Source organism: Sesamum indicum, linkage group LG5 (assembly GCF_026168435.1).
Source record: "Sesamum indicum cultivar Baizhima isolate 11 linkage group LG5, ASM2616843v1, whole genome shotgun sequence".
Classification (NCBI taxonomy): domain Eukaryota; kingdom Viridiplantae; phylum Streptophyta; class Magnoliopsida; order Lamiales; family Pedaliaceae; genus Sesamum; species Sesamum indicum.
In genome coordinates, this window is record NC_142661.1 from 17,715,465 (window position 1) to 17,731,442 (window position 15,978).

Below are 15,978 nucleotides of genomic sequence, written 5' to 3' on the forward strand. Positions count from 1 at the left end.
TACTAAAAACAACAATTCCCGTTTCCCGAACCTTAAATATTTTCGTAAATAACCAACCTATCATATGAAATTTGAACAAATACAAATTCGGTCCTTCATTATTGCTTAATTTAATTTTGGTCCTAAACCATTATCATATTTTAACTATTAATTTACAAACTTTTAGAAATGTCATCCAATTTAAGGTTGTCAGACACATACCCTAAAATTGGCGCTCAATTGAATGTGTGTTTGGATTATTTGTATCAGTTGAATTCTTTATCTTTTATATGTTACTCATAAATTTATTTCAGTTCGAGAAAAAATGATAGTAAAAGTAATTAAAAATAATTAAAAGGGCTAAAATTTAATTGAAGTTAAATTAGAAGAAGGGTAGTCTATATTGATGTTTTCTAAAATTAAGTTTAAATACATATATACTTTTTGTCTTTTATAAAATTATAATTATACACCTTAAAGTCTTAGTTCTAAGGAAAATTGTAATTTTCGTTATGTAATTTAGGGGTAATAATTTTATTCTTGTATGTATTAATTTTTATAATTTAATTTTGTAACTTTAAAAAAATAATAATTTAGTCCTTTTTGGCATGAAAAGCGTACAGACGGGTAACAATTTTATTCTTGTATGTATTAATTTTTACAAATTAATTTTGTAACTTAAAAAAAATAATAATTTGGTCCTTTTTTGCATGAAAAGCGTACAGGCGTATGACCTTTGAAATTGAGACTTTTCAACCAGATGAAATTGTCATTGTCAAAATTCTTAAAATTATAAAACTAAATTACCAACATGAATTCATACACAACCAAAATTGGCATTCGTCAAATTTCATAATGAAAATTGTAATTTTCTTTAATTATGATTACTAATACACCCCGCATTGGGAATGAATTTGACCAACTATTTTACTAGTATTGCCACAAAGGGGTCATTCTTGTCTTTTTACACTAGCTAGGACAAGAAATTTTCGCATTTTGATTAAAAATTAATTTCTTCGAGGGCATTCCCATCCTATTTAGCAACCCTTTGTTCACGTTCACACAGCGACAGACCTACTGAGAAATTGAGCAGAGGCAGCAGCCACAGATCAGCTCGCAAGAAACAAAATCAAACCCAGAAACTCAGTCAGAAATGGCTTCGAAGGTGTCTCTGAAGGCGGGGAAAGGGAAGGTAGTGAAAAAGTCGGCGGCAGCGGACGAGGAGGAGGGGTCCATGGCGGTGGCGGCGAAGTTCGTCAAGGAGTGGAGCACCTGGACTATGAAGAAGGCTAAAGTCATCACTCACTATGGTTTCATCCCGATGGTCATCATCATCGGCATGAACTCCGAACCTAAGCCGTCTCTCTCTCAACTCCTCAGCCCCGTCTAAAACCATTTATCTGTTGATGTTGAATTCCCTTGTTTTGTTGTGTCTATCACTTGACATTGTGGTCTGGGATTTTAATATAGTGTACGGGATGTATTCGAGTATTTTCGTTCTTCTGATATAGTGCTAGGGATTTACGCGGAGTTTTTTCAAATGCTGGTTATATAATATGGCTTAATAAAACGGATTTAGTTTGGCTGTTGATTTTGATTTGGTGTCATATAACACACTGCTTCTTTCGGGTATCAATGTTTAGTACTTTTTCTTAGGACTCCTGAATTGAACTTTGATCCCTCAACTTTTATGTTGGTGGTACTGATTGTTGATGGTTGAATGTTGGTTGCTCTGATATTTGTTTGATTATTGTTTGTAAGGTGTTTGCATTTTCGAAAAAGCTCCTGTCTAGTTTGTTGGTGAGTTGTGCTTGAAGTTTGAGCCCATAGCAATGTTGTGGCTTATCATTAGCTTATATTTGAGATTCCTCTGTGTTAATTCCTGCCTAGTGTCTGCAAAGTAGGTTTATCACGACTTGTTATCTTGTTGCGCCCTTTCAACGTGAAGATAGTATATGTGTAATACGTATATGATGCATTGTTTATTTTTGTTTTTCCTTACTTGAATATTTTCCTTAGGAAGTATATCGAAATCTTGTGATCATATTGGTCTGTGGAATCAATCTGAACGTATGTGATTCCGGGGAAACATGTTTCGCTGCATATAGATCGATGTCGCACTTGCATTTCCACAGGAGGTTGGAGATTGACGGTCTTTGCTGTGTTTACACGCATCAAATATGAAAATATGTGATCACATTTTACTCGCACAGCATAGCTGGTTTTATGTCACTGTTAGATTAACAAATAATGAGTTTCATGTATTTAGAGTCATATCTTGATTTTCTAGAGACAAAATATGTTTCTTTTTTGTTATCTGGCTGTCTGTAGATTGCTATGACACCTCTCATTGCACGATAAGATCTAATGTTTCCTTCACAGGACAATTGACTGTTTAATTTGCTTATTTCTTCATCCACCTTCCTCTTTTACCTTTTCCTGCATGCCCCCTTTTCTGTCACTTAAGCAATGATAACTTTTTTGCAATCGAAATAATTGGTGGTTTTGTTAGCTGCTGTCTTGCTGTAATATCACTGATAATTGTAATGGTGCAATTATGCTGGTGCTAGCATCTATATACATAAGAATATTTTATATGCTGAAACAATTGATTCTTCTTAGCAGTCTTTACTCCATATGTGACATGTCAGCTAACTCTTTGTATTTCTGCTCCCGGTTTTCTGACCTGGGATTAGCTCTGCTCTGCTCTACATTAGTCTTGAAGCTTGTTACTATTTCTTCAACCTCTTGCCATTTGATGGTCTGGCCTCTTCCGAGGCTGGAAGATTGCATGACTTGAGTTTGTAGTTCATGCCTTGGACTACTGCATGTCTGCATAATAAGAAAAGATGGTTAGAGAAGATAACCCCACCATAGATACTAAAGAATAGATTTGGTTCTACTTCATTTCTATAAATCAGGTGTTGTACAGAGTTCTTGGACTCCCAGAGCCAGTTTCTGCACTTCCTCTGGAAGCAAGAATTGAGAGTTTTGGATGTGGTGTGAAGGTGAAGAATTTTTATTTATTTTTACACTCAAGCATACAAAACATGTATACAATCAAGATTTGAATGCAAGACTTCCAACAGCAAAGTCATGTGTTTGAACTATTGAACCATTGGGTTGTGCCCTTGGGTGACAAAATGTTGATGCAAATAGCATACATGTTATTGCTTCAACATACAATAAGTTTATATAGCACACTCTGTAACCCAATTTGACAATTTCTGTACCCACATATGGCCGAAATATTTCGATTAGGAATTTTCAGCTTATTTTATTTCATACTCCTTTGTTGTGGACTTTTTTTAAGCACTGGCGTTGTTTATTGGATCATAATAAGGGAAAAGCCAATATTTAATATAAAGATATAATTTAGAAAACAAATAATTTTAAACGAGGAGTGGTGTGAGGCATAAGATGAAAATATTAAATGACCTGAGACGAGAGAGAAGAAATAAGAACTAAAAGAAATTTACTTTCTATAAGTAAGGGTAGTTCAGTCATTCAATTAAAAATATATGAAAGAAGTTATTACTTACACAATTTTATTTGAATTAATTATTTGAAAGATCATGATTTAAACAATAATTTGATTGGAGAGGAGGGTATACATATAACAAATTATATGATTGAGGAGGGAGAGAGAGAAAGAATAAGACGTAGAAGAGGAACAAAAAAGATGATAATTTAATTCTCTTTTTCCATTTTTTCGTTAAATATACACCAAAATCAGTTATTCTGACTCCTCCTTAGTTAATAGTATTGCTAAGTTCCAACCTGTTGGTAAAAATAGCAACGATATATATCTTCCTCGTATTTTATTTTTTTATTTTACCAACATTTTTTTAGTATCTTATAATGTATTTTACTTTAGTACTTTTCCTCAAACAAAATTGGATTATGAGGGACGAATTCCATCCAAATTAAATTTGATCTAATTAAAACAATTATGTACTTGTAATGCAATTAATTATTTTCTTTTTAATATGCGCTAAAATTTATTGCGTCGTGATTCTGCCTAGCTCAGGGACGCACTACATTCAGAGGGCAAAAGACATTATTTTCCCACACAAGAAGTCGGCAAAAACAAAGTTAAAAGCGAAAAATTCTTAGTTAAATCAGATTTAATTAAATTGCACCAACCACACAATAAATATGATATACTTATTATATAATTCGTTATTTTTATTAAATTGTATATCAATCACATAATAAATGTATAACACTTGCTATAAAATTAATTTAAATATGACCAAAATCAATCCAAATTAAATTTTGGATCAAAAGGAGGAAAACCAGTTGCAACACACTTCTCCGATCTTTTCACATGATTTCTTATGGCATGAATATATGTATATATATATATATATAAGTGATACAATAAGATATGGGAATTTAAAATAAATTAGGCAGAATCTATCACTCCTTAATTATCTATAATAATTTGATTTCTTGAAGTCTATTACCATATCAAGACCTCATTATTTAACTCTTCATCTCTCTCTTAATTCATCCCTTCAATCCACAATTATAGATCCATTCTTCTTAGTTTCATTAATGTCTTCGTAGAAGAATTTCTTGAAATCCCCCATGCAGACAGCCTGAAGACACAGTGCCACAACCAAAGATCCATCCCCCTCGTAACCCGGCAGGACCAGCGAATCCCCGTCGCAGTCATGTGTTCCGGGAGCCATGAAGATTTCTCTTCCCCACCCAAAGTCTAAGCCCTGCAGAGGAAGAGCCATCCAGCTTACCACTCCAATATTCGGGTTCCCGTAGAATGGCCCCTGATTTGTTCTCAGTGTATGTATATCTTGCAACATGGAGAAATCTTTCAGGTTTTTCAAGAAATCGATGGCCGAATGCACGTATTCGCTCGTTACGCTGTCGATCGCTTCTCTTATTTTGCCTGCAGCGTAGCCTAGTGGCCTTGTCATCAATTCCCCTGAGAAGCTGGTTGCAATAACATCAACTATTGCATTGCCGAAGAACTTCTCCGGGAGTGGTGGCTTCATGCGCCTGCGTATGTCAACGCATATGCCCATTGCAGTTGGCTGCTCGTGTACATGCCGGCGGGCTTTGCACGAACATCTCCATATATGTGCTGCTATGGACTCGTATCGGGTGTAGGCACGTACCCTGCGATCACAAGCCCGCGTCCTGTTAGCTTCGTTCTTGAGCATTTCGACCTGGATTTTCGACAACTTGAACATGGTAATTGTTGTTTCCTTTTTACTCTCGTTTTCGCTGCTCGATTGGCCTATTAGAAGGGGTGGAGGGTCGAACTGTGCATGCTTGAAACGTGGTTGTGCCGAGGGAGGCTCTCCAGCGCGCAATAGTTTCCTGTCAAGGAAAGGCGCTGTCTGTAACGGCTCCCCGCGAGCAAGCCTAGCCCATTCGGAGATGAAATGGAGGGCGCTTTGCCCGTCAGCCACAGCATGAGATATAGTATAGCTTAGAGAGATGCCGCCACATTGAAACTTAGTGAGCTGAGCGCACAGCAGTGGAATTTCTTCAATGGGGACCATATAGTTTATCTGAGGAATAAGGTAATGAAAATGGGGAGATGGAGTTAGATCACCAAGGTCATTCAACGTCGCCTCACAGTGAGCTTCAATGAGTTGGGCACCTTTGCCGTTGCAGTCAAGCTCGAGACGGGCACCGTCTAGCCAGCGTAGACGGCCGGCCAACGGGTAGAAATGCACCAAGACTCGTCTTAAAGAAGTCCGAAGGGTAGTGAAGATGGTGTCTTTGGGTGTGAGCCAGTTCTGGGGAGGCCTGTAGAAATAGATTGTCGGGACATGAGTTAGAACACCGGTTTGGTCGGATTCTGTCAGGGGCATGCAGCCGTTGCATGTCGGTTCAGATGGCTGGACTAGGCAAGAAGAGTTCAATATGACTTTGATTTTCATTTTGAGAGAAGAGGGAGTTGTCGTATGGTATTGGATTTTATTACATCATTAATTATGTGGTATTTATAGACCACATTTTGGGTGGCATTTGAGTCTTATGACCATAGATTAAGGAAACTGGAACTGAGTTCATGAGCTGTACTATAGTTTAGTTACCAGTAATGGTGGAGAGTTGTGGATGAAATGAGCTTTACGTGAGTCGTAATTGTTCCATGAATTCTGACTTGTTTTAGCAATCCTCCGCATGATGCTAAATTCCCACAAGCTTTGATATTTATCCTAACTGCAAATTAATTCTTATTATATTAATACAAGTGCGATATTGACGTTTGTAAAGCCTTGAACACTTGCCGTTGAAGTGCATACGTATACAAATATTCTCAAATTTGCAGGCCAAAATACCCCAAAAAAGATATATTTTTTAAAAGATTTAATGAAAAATATCAAGAATAGACGTTCAAATACATACGATTCCTCTCCCAAACAAACTCCCACTCTTGTCTCTCCTTTTTGCCTCGTCAATTCATTATTGTTCAAACAGTCATCATCTATTGCCGACCAAGAAGTCATTTTTGCCCAAGCGTGCGACCTGTGGTAAAATTGCAAAGTTAGTCCCAAAAAATAGAATCATCTCATAATTGATACTGTATTTTATGAAATTTTAAAATTAACCTCAAATTCTGTTAAAAATTGCATATGGAAGTCAAAACCATTGCACAAAGAACCCTCCCACTGTGGACTAGCATGTGAAAGTCACATTCCCTGTGCAATTAATGGGTCAATAAGGTAAAATTGCAACATTTGTCCATAAGAATGGATCATTTCAACTTTGATCCTGCAATTTATTGAATTATATATTTTGGCCACAGGTTCAATTAACATTTGCATCATTTTTCTAAAATCGTATCCAATTCGATTATTAATTGTAATAATAGGCCGCATGTAATATTTCTAAAATTATTAATTCACTCCGCATGTAATAATCCAATTATGTGAAGTGGATGGAAAGTGTTGCACTGCATCCATTATTTATAGGCCCATACCAATTTCAGATCCTGGTCTTCTCCAATTATCTTGGGAAACAGGTTATGGAGAAACTTCAAAAGCCTAATTCATGATATCTTCACCCAACCTCATTCCACAAATGTTATTGATTTGGGTCGAAATTCATGCAACTTTTTTAGACAGAATGATCAGCTAAGTTGTTCAAACTTGCTACCTCCCTTCAAACAAATGTTAAAGGCCTTGAGAAAAAAAAAACAAATCATTAGACTTGTTGAGGTAGTCCGAAACTAAAATCTTTCGATACTTAAGTCAGTGTTTGGTATTGAGGTCATCAATAAGCGGGTCGCCAGAACATAAACGAGTTCAAGCGATCTAAAATATAGTTTTGGGAGTGATTAATGTCTTATCATAATTGCACTGACCATGGAATATTTATAGTGTATGAGGTGGTCCAGTTGTCCAATGGTTATCCGCCAAGTGTGTCGGGTTATCGGGATGGGTCGTGGGTCCCAACTCGAGTAGCGACTCGAACCCCTAAAAAAGGCGCGGATCCTTTGGATAAAGTTGCAAATTTGAACTCCTTTAAGGGAAAAACAGTCTTTTTCAGATAAAATTAGGGTTATACCCATCATTAATTATCATACTAATACCATAAAAAATATAGAAGCTATAGACAACATTGCATCAATTTGACGGAAAATTCTTACCCATATTAGGTTCGGTCGAACCAAACCAATCATAAAACATGTGTAATAGACTTTACCTGTGATTGATAACTTTTTTTTAGCTATACATCAATCACATGACAAGTGCATTGTACTTGCTCAACCAAACTCGATTTGAATTAGAAAAGCTCATACTCTCGGCACGCTAGTTTAGGTGATTTACATCTGAAGTGGCAATTTTGGGCTCAAAATGGCAGGAGCAGAGCTCTTTCTGTTGCCTTAAAATTTTAATAACAAGAATTGTAAGCTCAAAAGGACCATTGCACTTGGATTTGTTCACACTTCAAGAACTGATTGTGCCAGTTTTATCACCCAAAACTCAGACAAATCAAGTGAAAGAATCACCAGAAACCAAGAGAAAGAACATCTTTTGCATTGATGAAATACCTTTACAGAGTTATATTTAACCATAGCCTGCAAAAGCAAACCCTTTTCTTTTGGACATTGTTAATTACTAATCCAGCACAACCAGCTTCTGATACTCTTCACCTGAAATTGCCATGTCCATGACGGCCTCAGGATTAAGTGTGCCACCCTCCTCCAGAAACAAAGTCATCAAATTCTTTGAAAACCCACTCACAAGCGCGACGCCTGGCTGGTTCCCTGGCACCGGTGTGGCCCTCGAGTCCCTCAAATTCCAAAATACAATTTCAGGGATGCAGTCTCCATATCCTTTCTCTGTAAACTTCCTCACGATCGCCTGATAATCAGTCTCCCAAGGCACTTCAGAGGCCTGATCAAATTCCATGTCACTGAACACAAACAACCTCTTAATCATCCGATCAGTGGGCAGATTTCCCTTCACAGCAACTTCCAGTATCACATCAAATACCTTCTGGAAGTTAGTAGAATACCCCCAATCCATACTTCTAACAAACTCAGATTTTTCGCGCAAGCTATCCCCTTCGATCGCATGAAGCTTCGGATCTGAGCTAAACGTGATGATCTTTCCTTTCCAAGGCTCTTCACACAACTCCGAGACCAACATCCCAAGCGCGATAGCAACATTCATTGGAATTCCAGCCATACTACCTGAAACATCAGAAACTGCAAGGCAATTATTAAGTTTTCCCTTCCGGGCCATGTCATCCACCACTCTCTTCCATTGAAGCTCGGCCACTTGACCGCCATCGGCATCATCCAAAGAAGCAATTATCTCATGAGGAAGCAATGCACCAGCAGCGATTTTGGCTTTCCCAGACTTCACCTTCTCGAGATACTCCTCAAATCTTTCCTTATCGTGCTTCAAGAATTTCTCCTTGTAGAATTTCATAGCAACAGATGCCACTCTACTGTAAGGAATGGATCCCCATTTGTTGGCTCCGATGAAAACTTCAGGCAATTCCAGGGATTTACGCAGTGGAACCAGTACTTGCTTCCTCAGACGGTCCCTCACCCGATAAGCATAATGGGCGTCCTCAATTCCTTCGTATTCTGGATGTTCCTCCCTAGGGAACATCTTCCTGGCGATGGTTTCACACAATAGTGTCATTTTATCGAAGGAAGAATCCAGGGAGGGGCACCATTTCGCGGCGAGGCTGATTTTATACACATCCCCTGAATTCAACATCTTCAAATCCGATTTCAAACACTGGGCGAAAAGATCAGACACCCGATCGTGCAAGAACTTGAAATCAGGATCACGATTGAACCTCTCAACAACCCTCTTTGCCCTGGCAATCTTCTTCTCTTCTCGGCTCGATTTCTGCTCGGTCTTCTCTGTTTTTTCATTTCTTTCTACACCACTGCCCCTTCCCCTCCCCCTCCCCTTTCTGCCACGTTTCCTCTTCATCCACATCTCCTTCGCTATTTTTCGTGCATCTACCCCTTCCAGGAGTCGGAAAAGAATCTCGGGCAAATCCTTGAAGTACCCAAAATTGGCCAAGGAATCCAAATTTCCCGCAAGAGTTTTGGGGTGATGCTTATGCAGCCACAACGCAGCAGTGTAGTAGCCTTCTTTATCAGATTTCCCAGTACCCCGGACTCCCCTGAGATTGCAGACAAGCTTAAGGGCCTTCAATGGATCTTGACTCCAAGCGAATTCCAGGCGGTAAATCAAGGTTTCCGGTGGAGTATCGGGAACAACATGGAAGAAGAAATCCAAACAGGGATTACCCGTTGTGAAAAACGTCGGGGAAAGATTCTCCGTAAGGCCCATAGTTGGATTACTAGAGAACACCGTCTTGTTAAAATTTTCCACCATAAGGTCCACGAAGGGATCACTGTTGGCAGTGTTTATCTTCTTCTCCTCGTCGGCGGCCGTAACGGTGGAAGTGGCGGCGAATTCTTGGTAGATTTCTGGTGGCCCAAGAAGAATTGAAGTTGATTCGGCCATGATCGGGAAGCTAGTAGTGAATTGGGTGATGGGAATGGGTGAATTTAGAGAAAATATATAGAGAGGAGAATGACTTGGTGGCTACGCATAAGTCAATACTTTCTTCTGTCGGGATGACTTCGACTTCGTTGCTCATTTCTAGAGTGCTCAAATCTCAAATGCGAAATTCTTTTCATGTGTATTTTTTTATTTTTTTTCTTTTTTTTTTAAGTGTGCATTTAATTTCGTTACCACCCCAAATTTAGGAAAAAAATCATAATTTTTTTCGAAAAGTATGGATTATCTACATTTTTCTCAAGAAATATTAAAAAAAAAAAGTGGTATTTTATAGATAGTGTTACATTTTCTAAAATGAAATTAGTGCAAATTCCAAGAATAAGATAGAAATACATTCGCATTTTACGAAAAACATATTTGTGATTTTTTTTATTTATTGGGATGTTAGAATACCTAGAAATAATATTCAAAAGAAAAATTTTACACACGTAACTAAAATATAGCTAATATTTCTTATTCGTGATACAAGACTAGAAAATGGGAGATAAAATCAAGAAATCGTATTATAATCACTTGGACTTTGAATTGTAGATATTAATATTCGGCTCCTTATTTTGGTAAATATATATTTTTTCTATAGATTGAAAATAAAATTTTATCTTTTTAGTATTTTTCAAAAAAAATAACATTCCGTTCCAAATAATGATTCGACACGACTTACTTTTAACACGAATTTTAGAACAATAATGAAAAAGAAAATATTATTTTTTAATTCTGATTGAAATTTATAATTATTTTGGTCAGTAATTGAATAGTTCCAACTACTACCTTTCCTTTAAGCATTATAGAAGAACCATTCTTGATAGTTGACTAGTTCATATTAAAAATGTATTTTGCATTTTTCTATTTTAATTTCCATAATTATATGAATTTAAATTATATAGACAACTTCTCTAAAGTCGACTCACTGCAATCTATACTATTTATTAAAAAACTGAAGTCTTTATAGTAATTATCATTATGGTTAGTAAAATATTAATTGCTTAGAATATTCTTAATTATACGAATTTTTTATGAATAATTATTTTTTATTAATTTGTTTATTTTAGTAATTATTTCTCATTTATACACATTAAAACCTATTTATTTTACTAGTTTTGTTGTGTAAATATTTTATCTTTAATTAAATTAGTTTTTATGTATGTACATTGAGTTTGCTTTAGTCTCTAGTTATTTTTATTAGTTAGTATCAATTTTAATAAAAGTATTCTTTGTAATAATAATAACAACTATCAAAATAAGAACAAAAAAATATGCATGCAATAAAATTAAATTTTGATTAACTATTATATAAGTTTTATTGACTTTTCTAATTATCGGATGTTAAAATAAATTATTTTATTAAAAAATGGGTTTATGCTATTATCCATGTGACAAAATTGCATATCAATATTACATGATTTTATTATATAATGTTACTATATGACGTATTTTTAATTATAAAAATAACAGTCTGCTATTATAACTATTAAAAAATTATTTCTAAGAAAAATATGAATTTTACAGAACTTCAAATAATTTATTTATTGATGGAGTACATATATAATAAATTAATATTGTTAGATAAAGTTTAACAAAAATTAATCAAAAATAATTATTTTAAACAAAAGATAAGATTATAAGATGTCAAACACAATGAATTAAATTTTACTCTAAACAATATTAATTATATATTACCCCATTGTCGTAACTTTGATATAATCAAGTCCACTAAATCATAACCAAAATAACTATTGATTTAAATACGAAAGTAATGTATTGCTTGAAATTTGTATCTAAAACTTACAAATTTAATTATAAAGTCATGTAAAAAATGAATCAAATATACATCCCATGTTGTGCACGAAAGTAATTATTCAAATTATTATATAGTATAAAATATATTCAAATTGTTCTCTTGATTTTGTTGAGACTTTTCAAAATTAATATTTGTTGGGAAAAAAAAGACTAATTAGGTCAGAAGATTGTGTTTTCGAATATTTTTTTTAGTATGAGAGTTATGTTGGTGGGTAATTTATAAATATTTTTGTAAACAATTTAAGATTATTGCAGCTTGCTTTGATATGTGATAGTGATCGAAAAAAGGTGAAAGGAAAGAAAAAAAAATTGATTCATCCCAATCACATGTGGGATGTTATGCATTGGGTATTTATTATGATATCTCATATCACATGAATTATGAACTAATAAGATGAAAAATATATAAATATTGACTAAAAAACTCAAATGCATTTATTTGATATCCCTTTTCAACAAGTTATTACAATTGAATTTCATAATGCACTATGCGGTCTGGAGGTAATTCTCGAGTCAAACGGGTTAGTGCTGCCTGAGTGTGATAAATAGTATCAGAGCATATTGCTAAGCAGAATCAAGAACTAAGTATTAGAGGGGACAAAGTGCTATCCGTGGAGCCACTTTTTAAATTTGCGGAACAAAGTGCTACATGCACGGGAGTCACCTGTAGACTTCACGGCCACCAACCATGAATTGTGTTACACCGTGACAAAGATCTTGCATTTTGAATAAGGGGTGGATTGTGATACCTCTTCCCATATAAATTAAGAACTAATAAGTTAGACAACATATAAGTATTCACCAAAAAACTCAAGGAGACCCATTGTATATTCATTTTTTATGAATTGTCCTAACCATTTTAGGATCCATTATATAAGTTTAAAAGTTTGTATGTCCAAAAAATTCACGACTCAGAACATGACATTTATATTTCAACAACACTAATTGATGCCCAAGCCAAAGTTGGCAAAATTGGAACAATACTAATTAAGGTAATTTCTTGCCAATAGGAAAAAGAAGCTCCAACATAGATTGAGGAGGAAAATTTAAACAAATTAAAAAAAAATAAAAAGGAAAATTGTAGGGGTCTGGTCAATGGTGTTTGGGGGGGGGGGGGGGGGTTCTCTTCAACCTAGGCAATTTACATGGTGGTTTTTTGTTGTTTAGGGTTTACCAAAAACTTTTCCAGCAACAATAGCAGCTCTCATGGCATTGTTAATGGATTTGACAACATCCTCAACTTGACACGTGTTCCCTCTGAAGGAGGGTGCACCGGATCTCTTGAACGCCTCCACACAGTTGAGGAATTCTTTATTGCACTTTTGGCTCAAGTAATCATCTGCACCGCACACAAAACACACACAAATCACAATTCACAATCAATAATCATTCTCTCATTATTTACTACTTTCTCTCTCTTCATTATGCAATTATCAAGACACGAGGGACCTCTCAAAAAGAAAAAGAAAAAAAAGGACACGACAGACATTGATAGGCTGTTGTTTGTCTCATTTCCTGTGAATCTTATCATGTGCTCAACTTGGAATATATTGTCATTTTATTACATTATATTAAGGTTTGTAGAAATTAAAAAAGAATGCATGTAGGTTAAGGAAGTTTTATGGGTTAATTGTACTTTTTTTTCCCTCTAAAAATACTAATAAACCTAAAATATTTTTAAATTAAAATAAAAAAAAAAAAGAGCAATACAATCCCAAAACTTGTAAACAAAAAGCTCGTTGTCTCGTAAAAGAATCGTGTTTTCCTTCCTTTTTTAAGTTTATAAGTTAGCATTGCTCTTTCTTTCGTTTAAGGCTTCTTTTGTTTTGGTTTACTATTATTTGCACATGGCACCTGTTGTAATTAATTCGAATTGTTATATATTTCGATTGATCGAAATATTTGAAGTAATTTGGATTTAAAAAAATTCTATTAGAGCATCCATTTTAATAAATTTACTAAATCTAAAGTTTGACTGTTGTGAATTAGAATATATATGGTATGAATTATTATTATTATTTGGTATATGTAGAAATGAATCCATTGCACAATTTATAAATTAAACTTAAAATATCATAAGATAATCATAAATAATATTAATATTAAAACACATCTCAAAGAAATAAACAAAATTATATTATCAGAGCAGATTAACATCCACATCAGCAGAGCAGCACGTAAACCGACAATCACTTAATTATGAAGTATAGAATGAGATGAAATGATTAAATTAAAGAATGAGGTTGAAAGAATCCCATCAAATTTTCATACAAAATTAAAAAAATTAATTAAATTAATAAAAATGTAAAATGAAATTAAACTTACTTCCCATTTTGGATATACACTGATCATGATGCATACAGCAAGCATCCAAGCGATCACAGGGCTGCTCCCCCGGGCATCCGCTGTACAAAAGTCCGCAGTATTTTCCGTATCTCAGAAATGGAGGAGCTGCGATTAATATTTTTTAATTAATATTTAATTCCAAATAAAAACAATACCAGAAATTCATAATCAAAAATAGGGGAGAATGAATCAATAACTGCGTTCAATTAACCACAAATTAAAAAAAAGTAAAAAACAGAAGAAATCGATCGGTCGTACGTACGTACCTTCACAGAACATAGATTCACATGTTCTGCTGCACTGTTTGAACTGCAAACGAAGAACAAAAGCGAGAAGATGATACGGTAAGAATCGGAGATTATTAAGAGCAGATGGTCGAAGAAAGTAATTAAAGTTACCAGGTCGAGACCAGCGTGAGCATTGAGGCCGATGTTGAGGGCGTGAAGGGGAAGAGAAGAGAAGGCAGTGAAGAGAAGGATGAGGAGTGGAGCTGCTGCTAAGTTGAAGGTAGAGGCCATTGATTGAAGAGATAGAGGAGATGAGAAAGAGGTGGAGTGGAGGTAGCTGCCTGCCGGAGAAATGGAAGGTTGGGATTTATTTATAAAGGGAGAAATCATATCATATATTGGTTAGTTGAGGCACAGAAAATGTGAGGGCATGGAGGAGGAAGGCTATAGGGTGTGTTGGTTAATTTGTCTTGTAATGCTCCCGTGACATGTTTTGGCACTGTTGCTTTCACATTTCTCACCACTTTTAGGGAATCCATTTCTATCTATACCCCGCTCAATATGAATTATGAACTAATAAAATAATTAAACAACATCTAAGCATTATAAAAAATTCAACTATTAACATCCTTTTTCCGCTCATAGCCAAATATCAGGATACACACGATGGGTTTAGAGGCAATTGTTACGCTCAACGGACTTTCAAACCTAGGGCATTGCAAGTCTTTTTATAATGAATGTCATCAAAATTGGCCGAGTTTATTCAATTTTAAAACTTTTTAGAACTCCAACTTTAAAAAAATATATATTTACAAATTAATTACATCATATTTTTAAATTTTGTAAGGCTCGTTCACTAAAACATTTACCAAACACTTTGAGCCAAGTCTAGGGTGCCGAATAATCCAAATCGTTGATGTGTGATTGATGCTGCATGTGCACTCTATGCCTGACTAATGGAGGAGCGTGATTTGCAAGATAATTCCTATGACATGTCACCAAATCAGGTTCATTAGACAAGCATGCAAAATTACACAAACATGCAAATTAATTATTCTGTTTTCTTATTTAAGAAAAAAAAAAAAGAGTAAAATCGAACTAAGTTAGTCTGTGATTATTATTTCAATTAAAAAAATACTTACGACTACAGCATCATTCGTTCGTCCAAACTGATTTAGATATTGTCAAATTTAATTACCATCAATGTCACTACTATGTCGGATCAAATATTATAAATTAACCATTGTCAATCTATATTATACTTATATCGAAAATCACAACATTTAAACTTTCAATAATACATTTAAATAAAAAATTACTAATTTAAATCATCGTGCTAGCCGTAACCTATGCTAATTTTGGACACAATTTCTGGAAAGCCATGATAGTTTATTAAATTTATGGAAAGTATCATTATGATTAAAAGTTATTATTATTATTTAATAGTTACAGATTGTTATTAATATACAGTCAAAAGTGTAATGTCAAAAAATAGGAAAAGGGGACTAGAAAATATCTTGTGAGATATTTTTTTGCCAGTACAACTTTTAGAATCACTTTATATGTATAGCAGGACAGCTGATGATTTGAGC

At 34.8% G+C, this 15,978-nt stretch overlaps 4 protein-coding genes across 4 annotated transcripts; 1 reads left to right on the forward strand and 3 right to left on the reverse strand.

Moving 5' to 3' along the window:
* Window positions 1-1,018: 1,018 nt before the first annotated feature.
* Window positions 1,019-1,574, forward strand: LOC105161634 (mitochondrial import receptor subunit TOM7-1). Its single transcript, XM_011079382.3, has one exon. It carries the CDS (start codon window positions 1,133-1,135, stop codon window positions 1,367-1,369), a length of 237 nt encoding a protein of 78 aa, XP_011077684.1. The 5' UTR covers window positions 1,019-1,132; the 3' UTR covers window positions 1,370-1,574.
* A 2,680-nt stretch (window positions 1,575-4,254) lies between these two features.
* Window positions 4,255-5,911, reverse strand: LOC105161635 (spermidine hydroxycinnamoyl transferase). The gene has a single exon (XM_011079383.3). It carries the CDS (start codon window positions 5,892-5,894, stop codon window positions 4,500-4,502), a length of 1,395 nt encoding a protein of 464 aa, XP_011077685.1. The 5' UTR covers window positions 5,895-5,911; the 3' UTR covers window positions 4,255-4,499.
* A 2,070-nt stretch (window positions 5,912-7,981) lies between these two features.
* LOC105161636 (uncharacterized) lies at window positions 7,982-10,083 on the reverse strand. The gene has a single exon (XM_011079385.3). The coding sequence runs from the start codon at window positions 9,957-9,959 to the stop codon at window positions 8,079-8,081; it is 1,881 nt and encodes a 626-aa protein (XP_011077687.1). The 5' UTR covers window positions 9,960-10,083; the 3' UTR covers window positions 7,982-8,078.
* Window positions 10,084-12,716: 2,633 nt separating this feature from the next.
* PLA2-ALPHA (Phospholipase A2 family protein) lies at window positions 12,717-14,827 on the reverse strand. The gene is made up of 4 exons (XM_011079386.3): window positions 14,558-14,827; window positions 14,426-14,468; window positions 14,139-14,264; window positions 12,717-13,152 (listed from the first exon to the last, which is right to left on the reverse strand). The coding sequence occupies exons 1-4, from the start codon at window positions 14,774-14,776 to the stop codon at window positions 12,977-12,979; spliced, it is 564 nt and encodes a 187-aa protein (XP_011077688.1). The 5' UTR covers window positions 14,777-14,827; the 3' UTR covers window positions 12,717-12,976.
* Window positions 14,828-15,978: the final 1,151 nt, after the last annotated feature.

What these genes read in the sequence shown, in the direction of transcription:
- LOC105161634 (XM_011079382.3), top strand. Translation starts at nt 1,133, where the DNA reads ATGGCTTCGAAGGTGTCTCTGAAGGCGGGGAAAGGGAAGGTAGTGAAA.
- LOC105161635 (XM_011079383.3), bottom strand. Translation starts at nt 5,894, where the DNA reads ATGAAAATCAAAGTCATATTGAACTCTTCTTGCCTAGTCCAGCCATCT.
- LOC105161636 (XM_011079385.3), bottom strand. Translation starts at nt 9,959, where the DNA reads ATGGCCGAATCAACTTCAATTCTTCTTGGGCCACCAGAAATCTACCAA.
- PLA2-ALPHA (XM_011079386.3), bottom strand. Translation starts at nt 14,776, where the DNA reads ATGATTTCTCCCTTTATAAATAAATCCCAACCTTCCATTTCTCCGGCA. An exon ending in TGAATCTATGTTCTGTGAAG is followed by an intron (nt 14,265 to 14,425) that starts GTACGTACGTAC and finishes TATTAATCGCAG; the next exon opens with CTCCTCCATTTCTGAGATAC. An exon ending in GTGTATATCCAAAATGGGAA is followed by an intron (nt 13,153 to 14,138) that starts GTAAGTTTAATT and finishes TGTGCGGTGCAG; the next exon opens with ATGATTACTTGAGCCAAAAG.